Source organism: Balaenoptera musculus, chromosome 15 (genome assembly GCF_009873245.2).
Source record: "Balaenoptera musculus isolate JJ_BM4_2016_0621 chromosome 15, mBalMus1.pri.v3, whole genome shotgun sequence".
In the NCBI taxonomy this organism is placed as follows: Eukaryota; Metazoa; Chordata; class Mammalia; order Artiodactyla; family Balaenopteridae; genus Balaenoptera; species Balaenoptera musculus.
This window is the reverse complement of record NC_045799.1, coordinates 32,125,939-32,142,355: the sequence shown is the minus strand read 5'-3', so window position 1 is coordinate 32,142,355 and position 16,417 is coordinate 32,125,939. Positions and strand designations below refer to the sequence as shown.

General features: G+C 41.4%; 1 protein-coding gene across 1 annotated transcript in view; it reads right to left on the bottom strand.

Moving 5' to 3' along the window:
• The window catches only part of CDS2 (CDP-diacylglycerol synthase 2), a 64,583-nt gene extending 49,831 nt beyond the window's left edge, over window positions 1–14,752 (bottom strand). Inside the window, exon 1 of the mRNA XM_036825083.1 lies at window positions 14,395–14,752. Within this exon, the coding sequence (XP_036680978.1) occupies window positions 14,395–14,451 (57 nt within the window). The 5' untranslated portion in view covers window positions 14,452–14,752. The remainder of the gene's footprint in view (window positions 1–14,394) is intronic.
• Window positions 14,753–16,417: the final 1,665 nt, after the last annotated feature.

Here is a 16,417-nt window from a genome sequence, read left to right as displayed (position 1 = left end):
ATTAAAGTTTTACTGAGCTCTGCCCACCAGAGCAACACCCAGCTCTACTCACCACCAGTCCCTCCCATCAGGAAGCCTGCACAAGCCTCTTAGTTAGCCTCATCCACCAGAGGGCAGACAACAGAAGCAAGAAGAACTACAATTCTGCAGCCTGTGGAAGGAAAACCATATTCACAGAAACACAGACAAAATGAAAATGCAGAGAACTTTGTACCAGATGAAGGAACAAGATAAACCCCCAGAAAAACAACTAAATGAAGTGGGGATAGGCAACCTTCCAGAAAAAGAATTCGGAATAATGACAGTGAAGATGATCCAGGACCTTGGAAAAAGAATGGAGGCAAAGATTGAGAAGATGCAAGAAATGTTTAACAAAGACCTAGAAGAATTAAAGAAAAAACACAGAGACAGCAGAAGCAAGAAGAACTACAATCTTACAGACTGTGAAACAAAAACCACATTCACAGAAAGACAGACAAGATGAAAAGGCAGAGGGCTATGTACCAGATGAAGGAACAAGATAAAACCCCTGAAAAACAACTAAATGAAGTGGAGATAGGCAACCTTCCAGAAAAAGAATTCAGAATAATGATAGTGAAGATGATACAGGACCTCGGAATAAGAATGGAGGCAAAGATCGAGAAGATGCAAGAAATGTTTACCAAAGACCTAGAAGAATTAAAGAACAAACAAACAGAGATGAACAATACAGTAACTGAAATGAAAACTACACTAGAAGGAATCAATAGCAGAATAACTGAGGCAGAAGAACGGATAAGTGACCTGGAAGACAGGATGGTGGAATTCACTGCTGCGGAACAGAATAAAGAAAAAACAATGAAAAGAAATGAAGACAGCCTAAGAGACCTCTGGGACAACATTAAACGCAACAACATTCGCATTACAGGGGTCCCAGGAGGACAAGAGAGAGAGAAAGGACCAGAGAAAATATTTGAAGAGATTATAGTTGAAAACTTCCCTAACATGGGAGAGGAAACAGCCACCCAAGTCCAGGAAGTGCAGCAAGTCCCATACAGGATAAACCCAAGGAGAAACACGCCAAGACACAAAGTAATCAAATTGGCAAAAATTAAAGACACAGAAAAATTATTAAAAGCAGCAAGGGAAAAACGACAAATAACATACAAGGGAACTCCCATAAAGTTAATAGCTGATTTCTCAGCAGAAACTCTACAAGCCAGAAGGGAGTGGCATGATATACTTAAAGTGATGAAAGGGAAGAACCTACAACCAAGATTACTCTACCCAGCAAGGATCTCATTCAGATTCGACAGAGAAATCAAAAGCTTTACAGAGGGCTTCCCTGGTGGCGCAGTGGTTGAGAATCTGCCTGCCAATGCAGGGGACACGGGTTCGAGCCCTGGTCTGGGAAGATCCCACATGCCGTGGAGTGACTAGGCCCGTGAGCCACAACTACTGAGCCTGCGCGTCTGGAGCCTGTGCTCCGCAACAAGAGAGGCCACGATGAGAGGCCCGCGCACCGCGATGAAGAGTGGCCCCCACTTGCCGCAACTGGAGAAAGCCCTCGCACAGAAGCGAAAACCCAACACAGCCATAAATAAATAAATAAACCCAAAAGTTTAAAAAAAAAAAAAAAGCTTTACAGAGAAGCAAAAGCTAAGAGAATTCAGCACCACCAAACCAGCTCTACAACAAATGCTAAAGGAACTTCTCTAAGTGGGAAACACAACAGAAGAAAAGGACCTACAAAAACAAACCCAAAACAATTAAGAAAATGGTCATAGGAAAATACATATTGATAATTACTTTAAACGTGAATGGATTAAATGCTCCAACCAAAAGACACAGGATTGTTGAATGGATACAAAAGCAAGACCCATATATATGTTGTCTACAAGAGACCCACTTCAGACCTAGGGACACATACAGACTGAAAGTGAGGGAATGGAAAAAGATATTCCATGCAAATGGAAATCAAAAGGAAGCTAGAGTAGCAATACTCATATGAGATAAAATAGACTTTAAAATAAAGAATGTTACAAGAGACAAGGAAGGACACTACATAATGATCAAGGTATCAATCCAAAAAGAAGATATAACAATTACGAATATATATGCACCCAACATAGGAGCACCTCAATAAATAAGGCAACTGCTAACAGCTATAAAAGAGGAAATCAACAGTAACACAGTAATAGTGGGGGACTTTAACACCTCACTTACACCAATGGACAGGTCATACAGACAGAAAAATACTAAGAAAACACAAGCTTTAAATGACACAATATGGCTTCCCTGGTGGTGCAGTGGTTAAGAATCCACCTACCAATGCAGGCAACACGGGTTCAAGGCCTGATCCAGGAAGATCCCACATGCCACGGAGAAACTAAGCCCGTGTGCCATAAATACTGAGCCTGTGCTCTAGAGCCTGAGAGCCACAACTACTGAGCCACGTGCCACAACTACTGAAGCCCGCACGCTTAGAGCCCATGCTCTGCAACAAGAGAAGCCACCGCAATGAGAAGCCCACGCACCACAATGAAGAGTAGTCCCCCTCGCCACAACTAGAGAAAGCTCGCACGCAGCAACAAAGACCCAATGCAGCCAAAAATAAATAAATAAAATAAAATAAAAATAAATAAAATTAATTACACAATAGACCAGATAAATTTGATATTTATAGGACATTCCATCCAAAAACAGCAGATTACACTTTCTTCTCAAGTGCACACAGAACATTCTCCAGGATAGATCACATCTAGGGTCACAAATCAAGCCTCGGTACATTTAAGAAAATTGAAATCATATCAAGCATCTTTTCCGACCACAACACTATGAGATTAGAAACCAATTACAGGGAAAACAACGTAAAAAACACAAACACATGGAGGCTAAACAATACGTTACTAAATAACCAAGAAATCACCGAAGAAATCAAAGAGCAAATCAAAAAATACCTAGAGAAAAATTACAATGAAAACACGACGATCCATAACCTATGGGATGCAGCAAAAGCAGTTCTAAGAGGGAAGTTTATAGCTATACAAGCCTACCTCAAGAAACAAGAAAAATCTCAAATAAACAATCTAACCTTGCACCTAAAGGAACTAGAGAAAGAAGAACAAACAAAACGCAAAGTTAGTAGAAGGAAAGAAGTCATAAAGATCAAAGCAAAAATAAATGAAATAGAAACAGAGAAAACAATAGGGAAGATCAATAAAACTAAAAGCTGGTTCTTTGAGTAGATAAACAAAATTGATAAACCTTTAGCCAGACTCATCAAGAAAAAGAGGGAGAGGACTCAAATCAATAAAATTAGAAATGAAAAAGGAGAAGTTACAACAGACACCGCAGAAATACAAAACATCCTAAGAGACTACTACAAGCAACTCTATGCCAATAAAATGGACAACCTGGAAGAAATGGACAAATTCTTAGAAAGGTATAACCTGCCAAGACTCAACCAGGAAGAAACAGAAAATGTGAACAGACCAATCACAAGTAATGAAATTGAAACTGTGATTAAAAATATTCCAACAAACAAAAGTCCAGGACCAGATGGCTTCACAGGTGAATTCTATCACACATTCAGAGAAGAGCTAACACCCATCCTTCTCAAACTCTTCCAAAAAATTGCAGAGGAAAGAACACTCCCAAACTCATTCTATGAGGCCACTATCACCCTGATATCAAAACCAGACAAATATACTACAGAAAAAGGAAATTACAGACCAATATCACTGATGAATACAGATGCAAAAATCCTCAACAAAATACTAGCAAACAGAATCCAACAACACATTAAAAGGATCATACATCATGATCAAGTGGGATTTGTCCCAGGGATGCAAGGATTCTTCAATATACGCAAATCAATCAATGTGATACACCATATTAACAAATTGAATAAAAACGACATGGTCATCTCAATACATGCAGAAAAAGCTTTTGACAAAATTCAACACCCATTTATGATAAAAACTCTCCAGAAAGTGGGCATAGAGGGAACCTACCTCAACATAGGCCATATATGACAAACCCACAGCAAACATCATTCTCAATGGTGAAAAACTGAAAGCATTTCCTCTAAGATCAGGAACAAGACAAGGATGTCCACTCTCACCACTATTATTCAACATAATTTTGGAAGTCCTAGCCATGGCAATCAGAGAAGAAAAAGAAAAAAAAGGAATACAAATTGGAAAAGAAGAAGTAAGACTGTCACTGTTTGCAGATGACATGATACTATACATAGAGAATCCTAAAGATGCTACCAGAAGACTACTAGAGCTAATCAATGAATCTGGTAAAGTTGCAGGATACAAAATTAATGCACAGAAATCTCTTGCATTCCTATACACTAACAATGAAAGATCAGAAAGAGAAATTAAGGAAACAATCCCAGTCACCATTTCAACCAAAAGAATAAAATACCTAGGAAAAAACCTACCTAAGGAGTTAAAAGACCAGTTCTCAGAAAACTGTAAGACACTGATGAAAGAAATCAAAGATGACACAAACCGATGGAGAGATATACCATGTTCTTGGATTGGAAGAATCAATATGGTGAAAATGACTATACTACCCAAAGCAACCTACAGATTCAATGCAATCCCTATCAAACTACCACTGGCATTTTTCACAGAACTAGAACAAAAAATCTTAAAAGTTGTATGGAGACACAAAAGATCCCAAATAGCCAAAGCGGTCTTGAGGAAAAAAATATGGAGTTGGAGGAATCAGACTCCCTGACTTCAAACTATACTACAAAGCTACAGTAATCAAGACAATATGGTATTGGCACAAAAACAGAAATACGGATCAATGGAACAGGATAGAAAACCCAGAGATAAACCCAGGCACCTATGGTCAACTAATCTATGACAAAGGAGGCAAGGATATACAATGGAGAAAAGACAGTCTCTTCAATAAGTGGTGCTGGGAAAACTGGACAACTACATGTAAAAGAATGAAATTAGAACACTCCCTAACACCATACACAAAAATAAACTCAAAATGGTTTAAAGACCTAAATGTAAGACTGGACACTATAAAATTCTTGGAGGAAAACATAGGAAGAACACTCTTTGACATAAATCACAGCAAGATCTTTTTTGATCCACTTCGTAGAGTAATGGAAATAAAAACGAAAATAAATAAATGGGACCTAATGAAACTGAAAAGCTTTGGCAAAGCAAAGGAAACTACAAACAAGATGAAAATACAACCCTCAGAATGGGAGAAAATATTTGCAAATGAACCAACGGACAAAGGATTAATCTCCGAAATATATAAACAGCTCATACAGCTCAATATTAAATAAACAACCCAATCAAAAAATGGGCAGAAGACCTAAATAGACATTTCTCCAAAGAAGACATACAAATGGCCAAGAAGCACATGAAAAGGTGCTCAACATCACTAATTATTAGAGAAATGCAAATCAAAACTACAATGAGGTATCACTTTACAGCAATTAGAATGGGCATCATCAGAAAATCTACAAACAACAAATGCTGGAGAGGGTGTGGAGAAAAGGGAATCCTCCTGCACTGTTGGTGGGAATGTAAATTGATACAGTCACTATGGAGAACAGTATGGAGGTTCCTTAAAAAACTAAAAATAGAATTACCATATGACTCAGCAATCCCAATATTGGGCATATACCCAGAGAAAACCATAATTCAAAAAGACACATGCACCCCAATGTTCACTGCAGCAGTATTTACTATAGCCAGGTCATGGAAGCAATGCCATCGACAGACGAATGGATAAAGAAGATGTGGTACGTATATACAATGGAATATTACTCAGCCATAAAAAGGAACAAAACTGGGCCATTTGTAGAGACGTGGATGGATCTAGAGACTGTCATACAAAGTAAGTCAGAAAGAGAAAAACAAATATCGTATATTAACGCATATACGTGGAACCTAGAAAAATGGTACAGATGAACCGGTTTGCAGGGCAGAAATAGAGACACAGATGTAGAGAACAAACGTATGGACACCAAGGGGGGAAAGTGCCGGCGGGGGTGGTGGTGGTGGTGTGATGACTTTGATTGACATGTATACACTAATATGTATAAAACAGATAACTAATAAGAACCTGCTGTATAAAAAATAAATAAAATAAAGTTCAAAAATTCAAAAAAAAGATGTCATGGGTAATTTGATAGAGACCAAAGGCAAAAATTCTCTGACATAAATCCCAGCAATACTTTCTTCAATCAGTCTCTCAAGGCAAGAAATAAAAGCAAAAATAAACAAATGGAACCTAGTCAAAGGTATAAGCTTTTGCACAGCAAAGGAAACCATAAACAAAATGAAAAGACAACCTACAGAATGAGAGAAAATATTTGCAAATATTTGCAAATGATGCAATGACAAGGGCTTAATTTCCAAAATATACAAACAGCTCATACAGCTCAATATCAAAAAAAGAGCCCAATCAAAAAATGGGCAGAAGACCTAAGTAGACATCTCTCCAAAGAACACAACAGGCACATGAAAAGATGCTCAACATCACTAATTATTAGAGAAACGCAAATCAAAACTACAATGAGGTATCACCTCACACCAGTCAGAATGGCCATCATCAAAAAGTCTAAAAATAATAAATGCTGGAGAGAGTATGGAGAAAAGGGAACCCTCCTACACTGTTGGTGGGAATGTAAACTGGTGCAGCCACTATGGAAAACAGTATAGAGGTTCCTTAAAAAACTAAAAACAGAGTTACCATATTATCCAGCAATCCCACTCCTGGGCATATATCTGGAAAAGACAAAAACTCTAACTCGAAAAGATACATGCACCCCAGTGTTCACTGCAGCACAATTTACAATAGCCAAAATGTGGAAGCAACCTAAATGTCCGTTGACAGATGAATGGATAAAGAAGATGTGGTATGTATATACAATGGAATATTAATCAGCCATAAAAAAGAATGAAGTAATGCCATTTTCAACAACATGGATGGACCGAGAGATTATCATACTAAGTGAAATAAGTCAGAAAAAGAAAGACAAATATCGTATGATATCACTTATATGTGGAATCTAAAAAAATAATATAAATAATATAAATGAACTTATTTACAAAGCAGAAACTGACTCACAGACACAGAAAACAAACTTATGGTTACCAAAGGGGAAGGGAGGAGAGGAGGGATAAATTAGGAGTTTGGGATTAACAGATACACAATACCATATATAAAATAAACAACAAGGACCTACTGTATAGCACAGGGAACTCTATTTCATATTTTCTAATAACCTATAATGGAAAAGAATGTAAAAAACAATACATAGGGACTTCCCTGGTGGCGCAGTGGTTAAGAATCCGCCTGCCAATGCAGGGGACAAGGGTTCGAGCCCTGGTCCGGGAAGATTCCACATGCCGCGGAGCAACTAAGCCCGTGTGCCACAACTACTGAGCCTGCGCTCTAGAGCCCACAAGCCACAACTACTGAGCCCGTGCGCTACAGCTACTGAAGCCCATGTACCTACAGCCCGTGCTCCACAAAAAGAGAAGCCACCGCAATTGGAAGCCCACGCACTGCAACGAAGAGTAGCCCCTGCTCGTCACAACTAGAGAAAGCCCGCAAGCAGCAACAAAGACCCAACGCAGCCAAATAATAAATAAAAATAAATTAATTTTTAAAAAAAGTATAGATATATGAATCACTTTGCTGTATACCTGAAACTAACAGAACACTGTAAATCAACTGTATTTCAATTAAAAAAAAAAAAAAAAGGCAAGCTATCAGACCATGCATGGTAGCATTACAGCCACGTAGCAATATGCACAGGAGGGATATGCATTTGAACAATGGTTGTTTCTCTGAATCATGGGATTGTAGGTGGATTTCATTCTCATTTGCACACATTCCTGTGATTTCTACAATACATACATGCCTGATGAAGTACTGAAATGGGGAAGATCTAAAATGGATTTTGAGAAAATAGGACTTAAATAGGTAGAGGTGGAAAGAGGGGTGACAGAAAATGAGCACATTTCCTAGGGTTGGAAATAGCCAAGAGCCAAGATCCATGTCACAGAGGCTCCAAGCAGGAAAAGGGGCTGGTTAAGAAACAAGGCCATAAAGGACCAAATTTAAGAGATCTGAAACAGGGGCCATAAAAATTTTTTTCCCTTCTGTAACTCATAGGGTAGTTTCAGAACTGTACAAAGAAAGGTCAGGTGGACGAGAAGGGGCTGAGAACAAATCCTGAAGGGAGGGAGCTCAATTAGAAGGATTTACAACAGTTCAGGCGTCAAGTCCTGAACTATCTGAAATAAGCCAGAGCAATAGATAAGGAATCCAGGTGTTATCTGATGAGAACCTGTGACCTGGACTGGATGAGGGAGCAGAGACACAGGGACTAATGGACTTCAAGCTGGAGCAGAGCACACGGGAGGAGGAAGGTCAACGTCTAAAACGAGAAAAGTCAAGTTTGAGACAAACTAAGTTTGTGTTGACTGAGGGACGTATACCTAGGAATTTCCTGCAGATCACCGAAACCACAGGACTAGCAGGACACAGACTGTGGGGACAAGGCTCTGAGAGTCGTCCACTGAGGGATCCAGGTCAGTGACAGATATCCTCTCAACATCTCACCCAAGAGCAGAGAATGTTACCAGTAAATCCCAGGTCTCAAGGGCTCTTTCAAAAACGCAGCAAAGTCTTCACAGAGAAGCCCCAGGCTGGACCTGTGGTGACTCTAATATAAAAGAGCTGCTGCCAAAGGGCAACAAATCCAAAGGACAGTTCAGGTCCTTTCGCACCAGCAGCAGGTGCTCATGAGCACCCTGGCAGGGGTGTGCTGCTGCTGGGGAGGAGAACCAGGCAGGGAGCAAGGAGGTGTTCACAGTGTACACTCTGCACCTTTCAAATTCTGAACCACGCACGCACTGTCTAGTCAAAATAACATGAAGTTTAACTTTCTTTAAAAGGTCACTCAACTGAGTGGGCCCTATGCCATCCCCACTGATGAGGCAAACAGCCCAAGAACAAAGATCATGGACTGGCAGGGCGAGCTGCCTAATGGGGACCAGGCCGGCCCTGGTTGGCGCCACACCACTGCCGCAACCAAGCAACCACTGCGTGGCAAGGCCTGGAAGGCAGGAACTTAGCCCAACCCCAGGAACAAATCAGTATTCTTCCAAGGAGAGCTTGGCAAAATTAACAGTCAAGAGTCTCTTTTCCAAACCAGAGGCAGTCTGTAAGTGAAAGGCTGTGCTCTGTCACCCCCAGCAGCCTCCAGCACCAGTCAGGAAGGCTGAGGAGGCTGTCACAGCACAGGGAGCAGGTTAAGAAGCTGTGTGCAGGAGTTACTCAGCAAGCTCTCTGCAAAACTAACGAAGTCAACACTCTTCACCTGTGTGGATCCCAGGAAAGACAGCAGAGTGCACAAATCAGAAATAGTGATGCACAATTTTTTCAAACAGTTTAAAGGGTGATTATTTGCACTGTGAAATTAGTTACGAGAGTCATTTCAAAAGTTTCCCAGATGCATTCAAAATTATATGATTTCTTTAAATCAGTGGAGAAAGAATGGATTATTTGGAGCCAAAATTGATAAAAAATCCTGGACCCTTTCCTCATGAGCGCAGACACCAGCCCTCCCTCAGAGCTACTGAGACTGTATACAGCAGACCTTGGATTCAGTGAATGTTCTAAAGAGAAAATGTGTTAAATACTGAATGACTGATCATCGCTAGAACAAACAGTTCTAATACTTAGAGCCATCAACCAGAAAGCATTTATTCTGAGCAGCCTCACATGCATCTCAGAGTGAGGAACCGACACCTTGCTGGGAGTTTCTTTCAAGGATACCTGAGTGGCTGCCCCATGGATGGACTTAAAATGTATAAATCACCACTTTTCCAATGACCAGGAAAACCAGACCTAGTCAACTTTTTCTACCAAAAAAAAGTTTTCTCAGATTGTCAACATTCACATATATATATATATATGCACACTCACACACACGTGTGTGTATATATATATATATATTTGACATTTTGAAAGATTTTGCTATTTTTCTGATTTTGTAGCCACGTAAGAAAGATATGTGATATTTGGGCTTCTTTTTTTTTTAATCAAAGTCAATCAATGCAGAAGCGTTTAAAGTCTGTAAATTAAGTTTGTATCCTACAAGGCAACATTATGCAACATAATGAGTAAAAAGGAATCAGAAGACCTTCATACTGTTAACCACTCTGCATCTAAAGAGCTGTGTGACCTTGAGCAAGTAACAAACACTCTGGGCTTCGGACATCCTCTGCAACCCCTAAAATCCCTTCTAGTTCTAACATCTGATGAGAGCAATTTAATATTTTTTAAAAATGTTAAATGCTAATGAAATATCATAAATTTACACAAACATAAAACATTTTCAACAAAATTAGCTTTTTGAAAAAACTAATTTTAAGTAGTCATAAATTGGAAATGAGTTTTTAAAATAAAATCATACTGTTTGATCAACATAAATAAGCAACTTAAAATACTGGGTTACAGGACAAATCAATCTTTCCTCTTCTCTTCCTATTTAAGTCTGGGAGCCATAGTCAAGGTTTACTGATTTTTCAATACCCAAATTATTTCTCAGTGTAAAAAAAGCTTTAAAGCTTAAAGCATTTCTCCTACATCTGAAGTAGTCATAGCTCTGAAAATAAGATTTTATTATTTCAGTAGTTCACTCTTAAAGTCTATCAGAAAACCACGTTTAATTATTCATCACTGTTCTAAAATATGCTATGAAGGGAAGATAATTGCATGCAGCAATGTTCCTTCTACAGCTAAAGTCTGACTGTGATTGAGCACTGAAAAATTCAGTAAGAAAATGAACTGAAAAGACGGGTCACAGAAGGCCAAGCTTTGTCTATAAAACTTTCTTTAAAAGGCGATAAATAGGAAAAGACTACTCTAAACACTTATAACTTGAAGATTTAATAATCTTCCAAGAGTAGAAGGTGAATATTACAGGGTTTTTTCCTATAAAACTATATTTCAGGGCTTCCCTGGTGACGCAGTGGTTGAGAATCTGCCTGCCAATGCAGGGGACACGGGTTCGAGGCCTGGTCCAGGAAGATCCCACATGCCGTGGAGCAACTGGGCCCGTGAGCCACAACTACTGAGCCTGCGCGTCTGGAGCCTGTGCTCCGCAACAAGAGAGGCCGTGACAGTGAGAGGCCCGCGCACCGTGATGAAGAGTGGCCCCCACTTGCCGCAACCAGAGAAAGCCCTTGCACAGAAACGAAGACCCAACACAGCCAAAAATAAATAAATTAATTAATAAATTTTAAAAAAAACAAAAAACAAACAAAAAAAAAACCAAAAAACTGGCTCTTCCCTGTTACAGTTTAAAAAAAAAAAAAAAAAAACTATATTTCAACCAGAAACAACAATAGCTAACACATCATCACAATGCAACAATTCCTGTTCCACATATGTAACGTGCATACTTATTTAATCCACATGAATATCCTCTGAAGCATATGCTACTTTTTATCACCCTCGTTTTAGAGATGGACAAGCTGAGGCTTTCATACAAGTGATTTGCTCAAAGTTACACAGCTGGTAAGTGGCAGAGTCCAGGCTCAAGACAGATCTAGCTGACTCTTAAATCCCTGCTCTTAAAACCATCAGTCTTCAGTTAAAACTTAAACTCACCTTTCTAAATGATGTCTCTATTTCCTCTCTATACTGGTTTCATTGACCTAGAAAAGAAGCCTTGAAATGAGTAAAGCTCTAGTTTAAATAGCACTCCAGCATCTAAGTACAGCAGAAAACCCCAGAACCTTCATTCTAACCTCCAAAACAAAGTCTCCTGAAATGCCAACCCAATCATAAATTTTAAGATGCCAACCTTTGGGCCCACATTTCATTCTTGTCTTTCCTAAGCTCCACTGGAAAAACATGGATCAGTGGAAGGAAGACCACTTCCAAAGCTTAAATTCCAAGTTTCTTAGTTTGGCAACAATACTGTGCTTTGGGAATTTAAAATTATAAGCACGGTTCCCAGAGGAAAACGTTTCCTTTATTAGCAATTGGCTTTGACAATTCCATTCTAGGATGCTAAATATAACAAAATACCTTCTGACTTTTATAATAAACACATTCCCCAGATTATTTTGAAACGACTGTCTGCTTATTTATAAGACACTTTGCCACAACAGTTAAGCAACTGAAACATTTTTTTAAATCTTTCAAATTTGTTCCAGTTCTTTTAATGAATTGACCTAATACTGTTTTCTGAATTCTTCTACTATGAAATAAGAAAGTTCCCATTTCACCATTTATTTCCCTAAAAAGATATCCTTGTTTTATTAGTTCTAATTTTCTTAAATTTTAACCCAAGAATATCAGCAAAGCCAGAATCATGGAAGTTTGAAATCCCATGCATGGTAATCAGAAATATTGAGCAATGGAGCAACTGTCTTGTTCTGGGCTAATGTACTACATTAGGCTTTTAACAGAAGGCAAGTAGGTGCTGTGTTTGTGGAGCAACAAGCACTTAGTGAACCTCAAAGTCCCAGGCATTCTGTCATCATATAAGCAGCTTAAGTGCAGTTGTAAAAGTTAAGGTACCTTTAGCTGGATAGTTCCTCATATCCTCCCTACCTACAACAGGGGATGGGAAAGTACTTAAGAATCAACTGGCACTTTTGTCTGGGAGATGGATCCAAGTAGTTAGGTGGGGAGGGTAGAAACTTTGTTTCACCTCGTAACCTCATGGTTTTTGGGTATGTGGCTTTGCTTGTTTTTACCACTAAGTAAGTCTAATTATTACAAATAGCTTTTCAAAAGTACAACCCACTAGGTATCATGCCTTCTTTTTTTCTACCTCTTCTCACACCTTCTAAAACCACAAAGTCCCATTAACATCAAGTCTGATATCTCACCCTTAAACAGGGCTACACAGCCTCCAAATATCTGTAAACTCCCCAACAGGCATATGCAGTGTGGCAACAGAGCTCTTCCAGGCCCAGCTAGGGTATTTAATGGGAAGATTAGAAACTTCAAAGTACCTTGTCTCTGTAAGCGACTCCTAAACTTGCACCCAAGCCCTAAATTTTCTCCAAAACATACTGTAAAAATCAGTATGGAGAGTTCTCCTTGGGTGATCCACTATCATAACCAACAAAATTGTTTAAAATCCCATTATCTTTCACCCAAAACATTCCTTCCAGTATAACTGCTGTTGACATCCTGACACCTAATCTTGTGCTTTCTTCCTTCCTGATATCTCCCTAATGTTCCTTTCCTCCAGTTACCAAAAACGGAAAGCTACATAAATGGGTGCTGTGGGCCTAGTGTAGAGCAACAGGGATTGGTGGGAACAGCTGTTCTTCAGTTCCAGCCAAACGTTAATCAGGTGGGAATGTGATGGCAGATCTTCCAATGATCCAAAATAGGCAATAAATTCAGATTGTTGGGAGAAATATTCTGGTTTTTAAAGCAACACAGGGACCAAAGAAAACAACTGCAGGTCACCTGTTGGCAACCCGCGAGTCAACCAGTCTGTTTCATTCTGGTCCATGCTCCCTCAGTCCAGTCTACACATCACTGTCAGATCAATTTACCAAATAACACTGCTCCTGACCACTGCTAACTCCAGGCTCGAAATACTACCACTAAGTTTATGCTGTCATTCAACGTCCACAGTAACATAATGACTCCTCACCTTCCTCAACTCCCTTACACAAACCTTTCACTTCAACCAAGTAAGTCTACTGCCCTCATCCCTCAACCCCAACCAGCTACGTCCCTGCCAAGATGGCCTCTGTTCTACCCTCCTCCTCTACCCCATCAACGCCCACATCTGAAGCAGGAAACAAGCCCATCTTTGGGGAATATACCTTCCAACACCTGCTGACTGCATGAATTAAGAGACTTCTCTGCTTAAAGCCAACAGATTTAACTTTCGAGAAGGGGTTTAAATCTCCTAACAGGCAAATCACATGGCCTTGTCTTGTTACACCTCCACCCCCAGATAACATTTTAAAGAAGATCAGAGAGGCTAAGTCACGCTAAGAGGAGTCTTTCCGGGGTCTCGGCGTCTTCACACCCAGGAAGGCCTCGGGGAGATGGATTGGCGTAGGACCCCGCAACCAGTCCTGCGAGGGCTGCGGACGTGCGCAACCCCCCGCGCTCTCCTTTCTGCGCCCCGGAGATACCACCCCCAACTGGACCCCAGAGCCATGTCCCCGGGACCCCGACCTGCTGAACCCTGCCGCGAGCTCCGCGGGGCCCAGCACCCGAGGACCCTTCCCGCCGACCAGGCCCAGGGCCGCCGACGGCCGCGCAGAAGGGTCAGATGGCAAGACGACCCCTCTGCGCGCGCCCCCGCACGGACCTCCGGGGGACTCCTCTGCCCCGGCCGCGCCCACCCGATGCTGCCGCTACCTTGTCCTCGGGCGGTGCGTCCGGCTCGCGGGCCATCCTCTGCCTTAGCTCCGTCATACTGGAAACACCAGCGCTTCGTCGCTGCGGCCGAGTGGCGCAGCCGCCGGGGCCGGCAGCTCAGCGCGGGCGCGCGCGGACTCTGCTCGGCCAGCCCAGCGTCGCCTAAGCAGCGCGCAGCTTCGCAGCGGCTCCTGGCCCCACCGCAGCCCGGCCGCCAGCCCTGGAACTTGGCCCCGCCCGGTGCAGCCACCGCCCTTTCACCCGGGCACAGCGCGACCAGCCTCCTCCACCCCAGGCCCACCAGCTCCTTCTCTCGGGAGTGCCCCGAGAGAGCGCGCACGCGCACCGCGGCCATCACAGCCCCGGAGATACACCAATGGCGCGAATCCGTCAGGGAGGCGGGGCGGGGGGCGGGGCAAGCGGAGAGGAGTGGAGAGGCGTGCATTGGATAGCAGCATGAGAGGGCTGGAAAAGGCGTGCGTTTCTGAGGGAGACTAGTCAATGGGAGCTCGGGAACTGGAGCCCCGGGTCTTAGAGATAACAGCTTGCTGGGGGCCATGGGCTGCAGCCCCGAGGCTCCAGCCGGCCTAGTGCTTGCTGCCTTCGGCTTCTTGTTTTCAAAAGCCAGGGATCTTCCCTCTCACTGATAAGCAGACGCTTGTTAGGCCCTGAGCGGAAAGGCCTGGGGAACCCACCTGTGTAAAAGGAGGAGATTACGTGATAAGGAAGTGAAAGCCAAACTTAAGTCTGCGTTGCTTTGCCAAGTTATCTTCCATTTAGTGAGCGTTAATTATGTGCTGGGCACTGAACTATGTAATCTCTTTAATGTATCTCATTTTATCTGTACAACGCTTGGAAGTGGATATGATTTTCATTTTGCAGCTAGGGTCTTCCACGGTTATTCAGCTTTCTTTTCTCTCTTCTGGACTATTGAAGGATATTTTTTGGACAGGAATGCTGCCTGCTTTGTTCACAGCCCGATCTCCTATGTACCTGACGCATCCCAAGTACCTATTTAATAGATTTAAAGTTTCTCCTGAAAGAAAATGATTTAACCAAGGTCTCATGGCTAGAAAGTGCCCACTAAGAATACGAACACGGATCTGTTACCAACGCCCTCTTTAATATACTCCCGGCCTTCCTAAATTCATTGTTAATATCTGTGTTGCTCAGCATTGCCTTCAGCAGTTCCTGTTCGCTGCCTTTAAGTGATGTAAGACAAGTATAAAATGGGGCCCCTTCCCTAAGCATATTGTAATTTAACAAGGAGAGAAATTTGCACACATAGGAGTTGCAATTTTGTGTTAGCAATTTTGACCTGAACTGTGAGGTTTGGGGAAAGTAGTGAGAATTCTGAAAAGGGTGTTATATTTTCTTGATTTCTATAAAAGTATATTCCCAAGTGCCTATAACACTGCTTCAAAGTGACAGTAAAATAGGTATGGAGGAACACTGAACTCAGGGTATGCTTTGTTCCCTATTAACGCACAAATACTTGGTTTTTTTAGAGAAACAGACCACTCCCTTCAGGCCATAATTTATTTAGAGAAAGCTGTGCTCTTTTGTTTTATTTTGTCTTTTGTTTTAATCTTATTTATAAAAGTAAATAACATGGGACTTCCCTGGTGGTCCAGTGGGTAAGACTCCAGCTCCCAATACAGGGGACCTGGGTTCGATCCCTGGTGGGGAACTAGGTCCCGCATGCATGCCGCAACTAAGAAGTCCACACGCCGCAACTATGAGCCTGCATGCCGCAATGAAGATCCCGCGTGCCTGCAACTAAGACCCGGCGCAGCCAAAATAAATAAATAAATATTCTTTAAAAAGTAAAAAATAAATTATTTTTAAAAAGTAAATAACATGCTGATGGTAATTTTAAAACTCTTTTAATCTGTTGGAGACTGTGTGACCACCATTTTGACTAATGTCAGCGATCACCTCTTGAACTAAAGACCAGACACTTCTTGGGTAAATTAAGCAAGGTTTATTATCTAAAGGATCTAGAAGGATGTCAACACAAAGT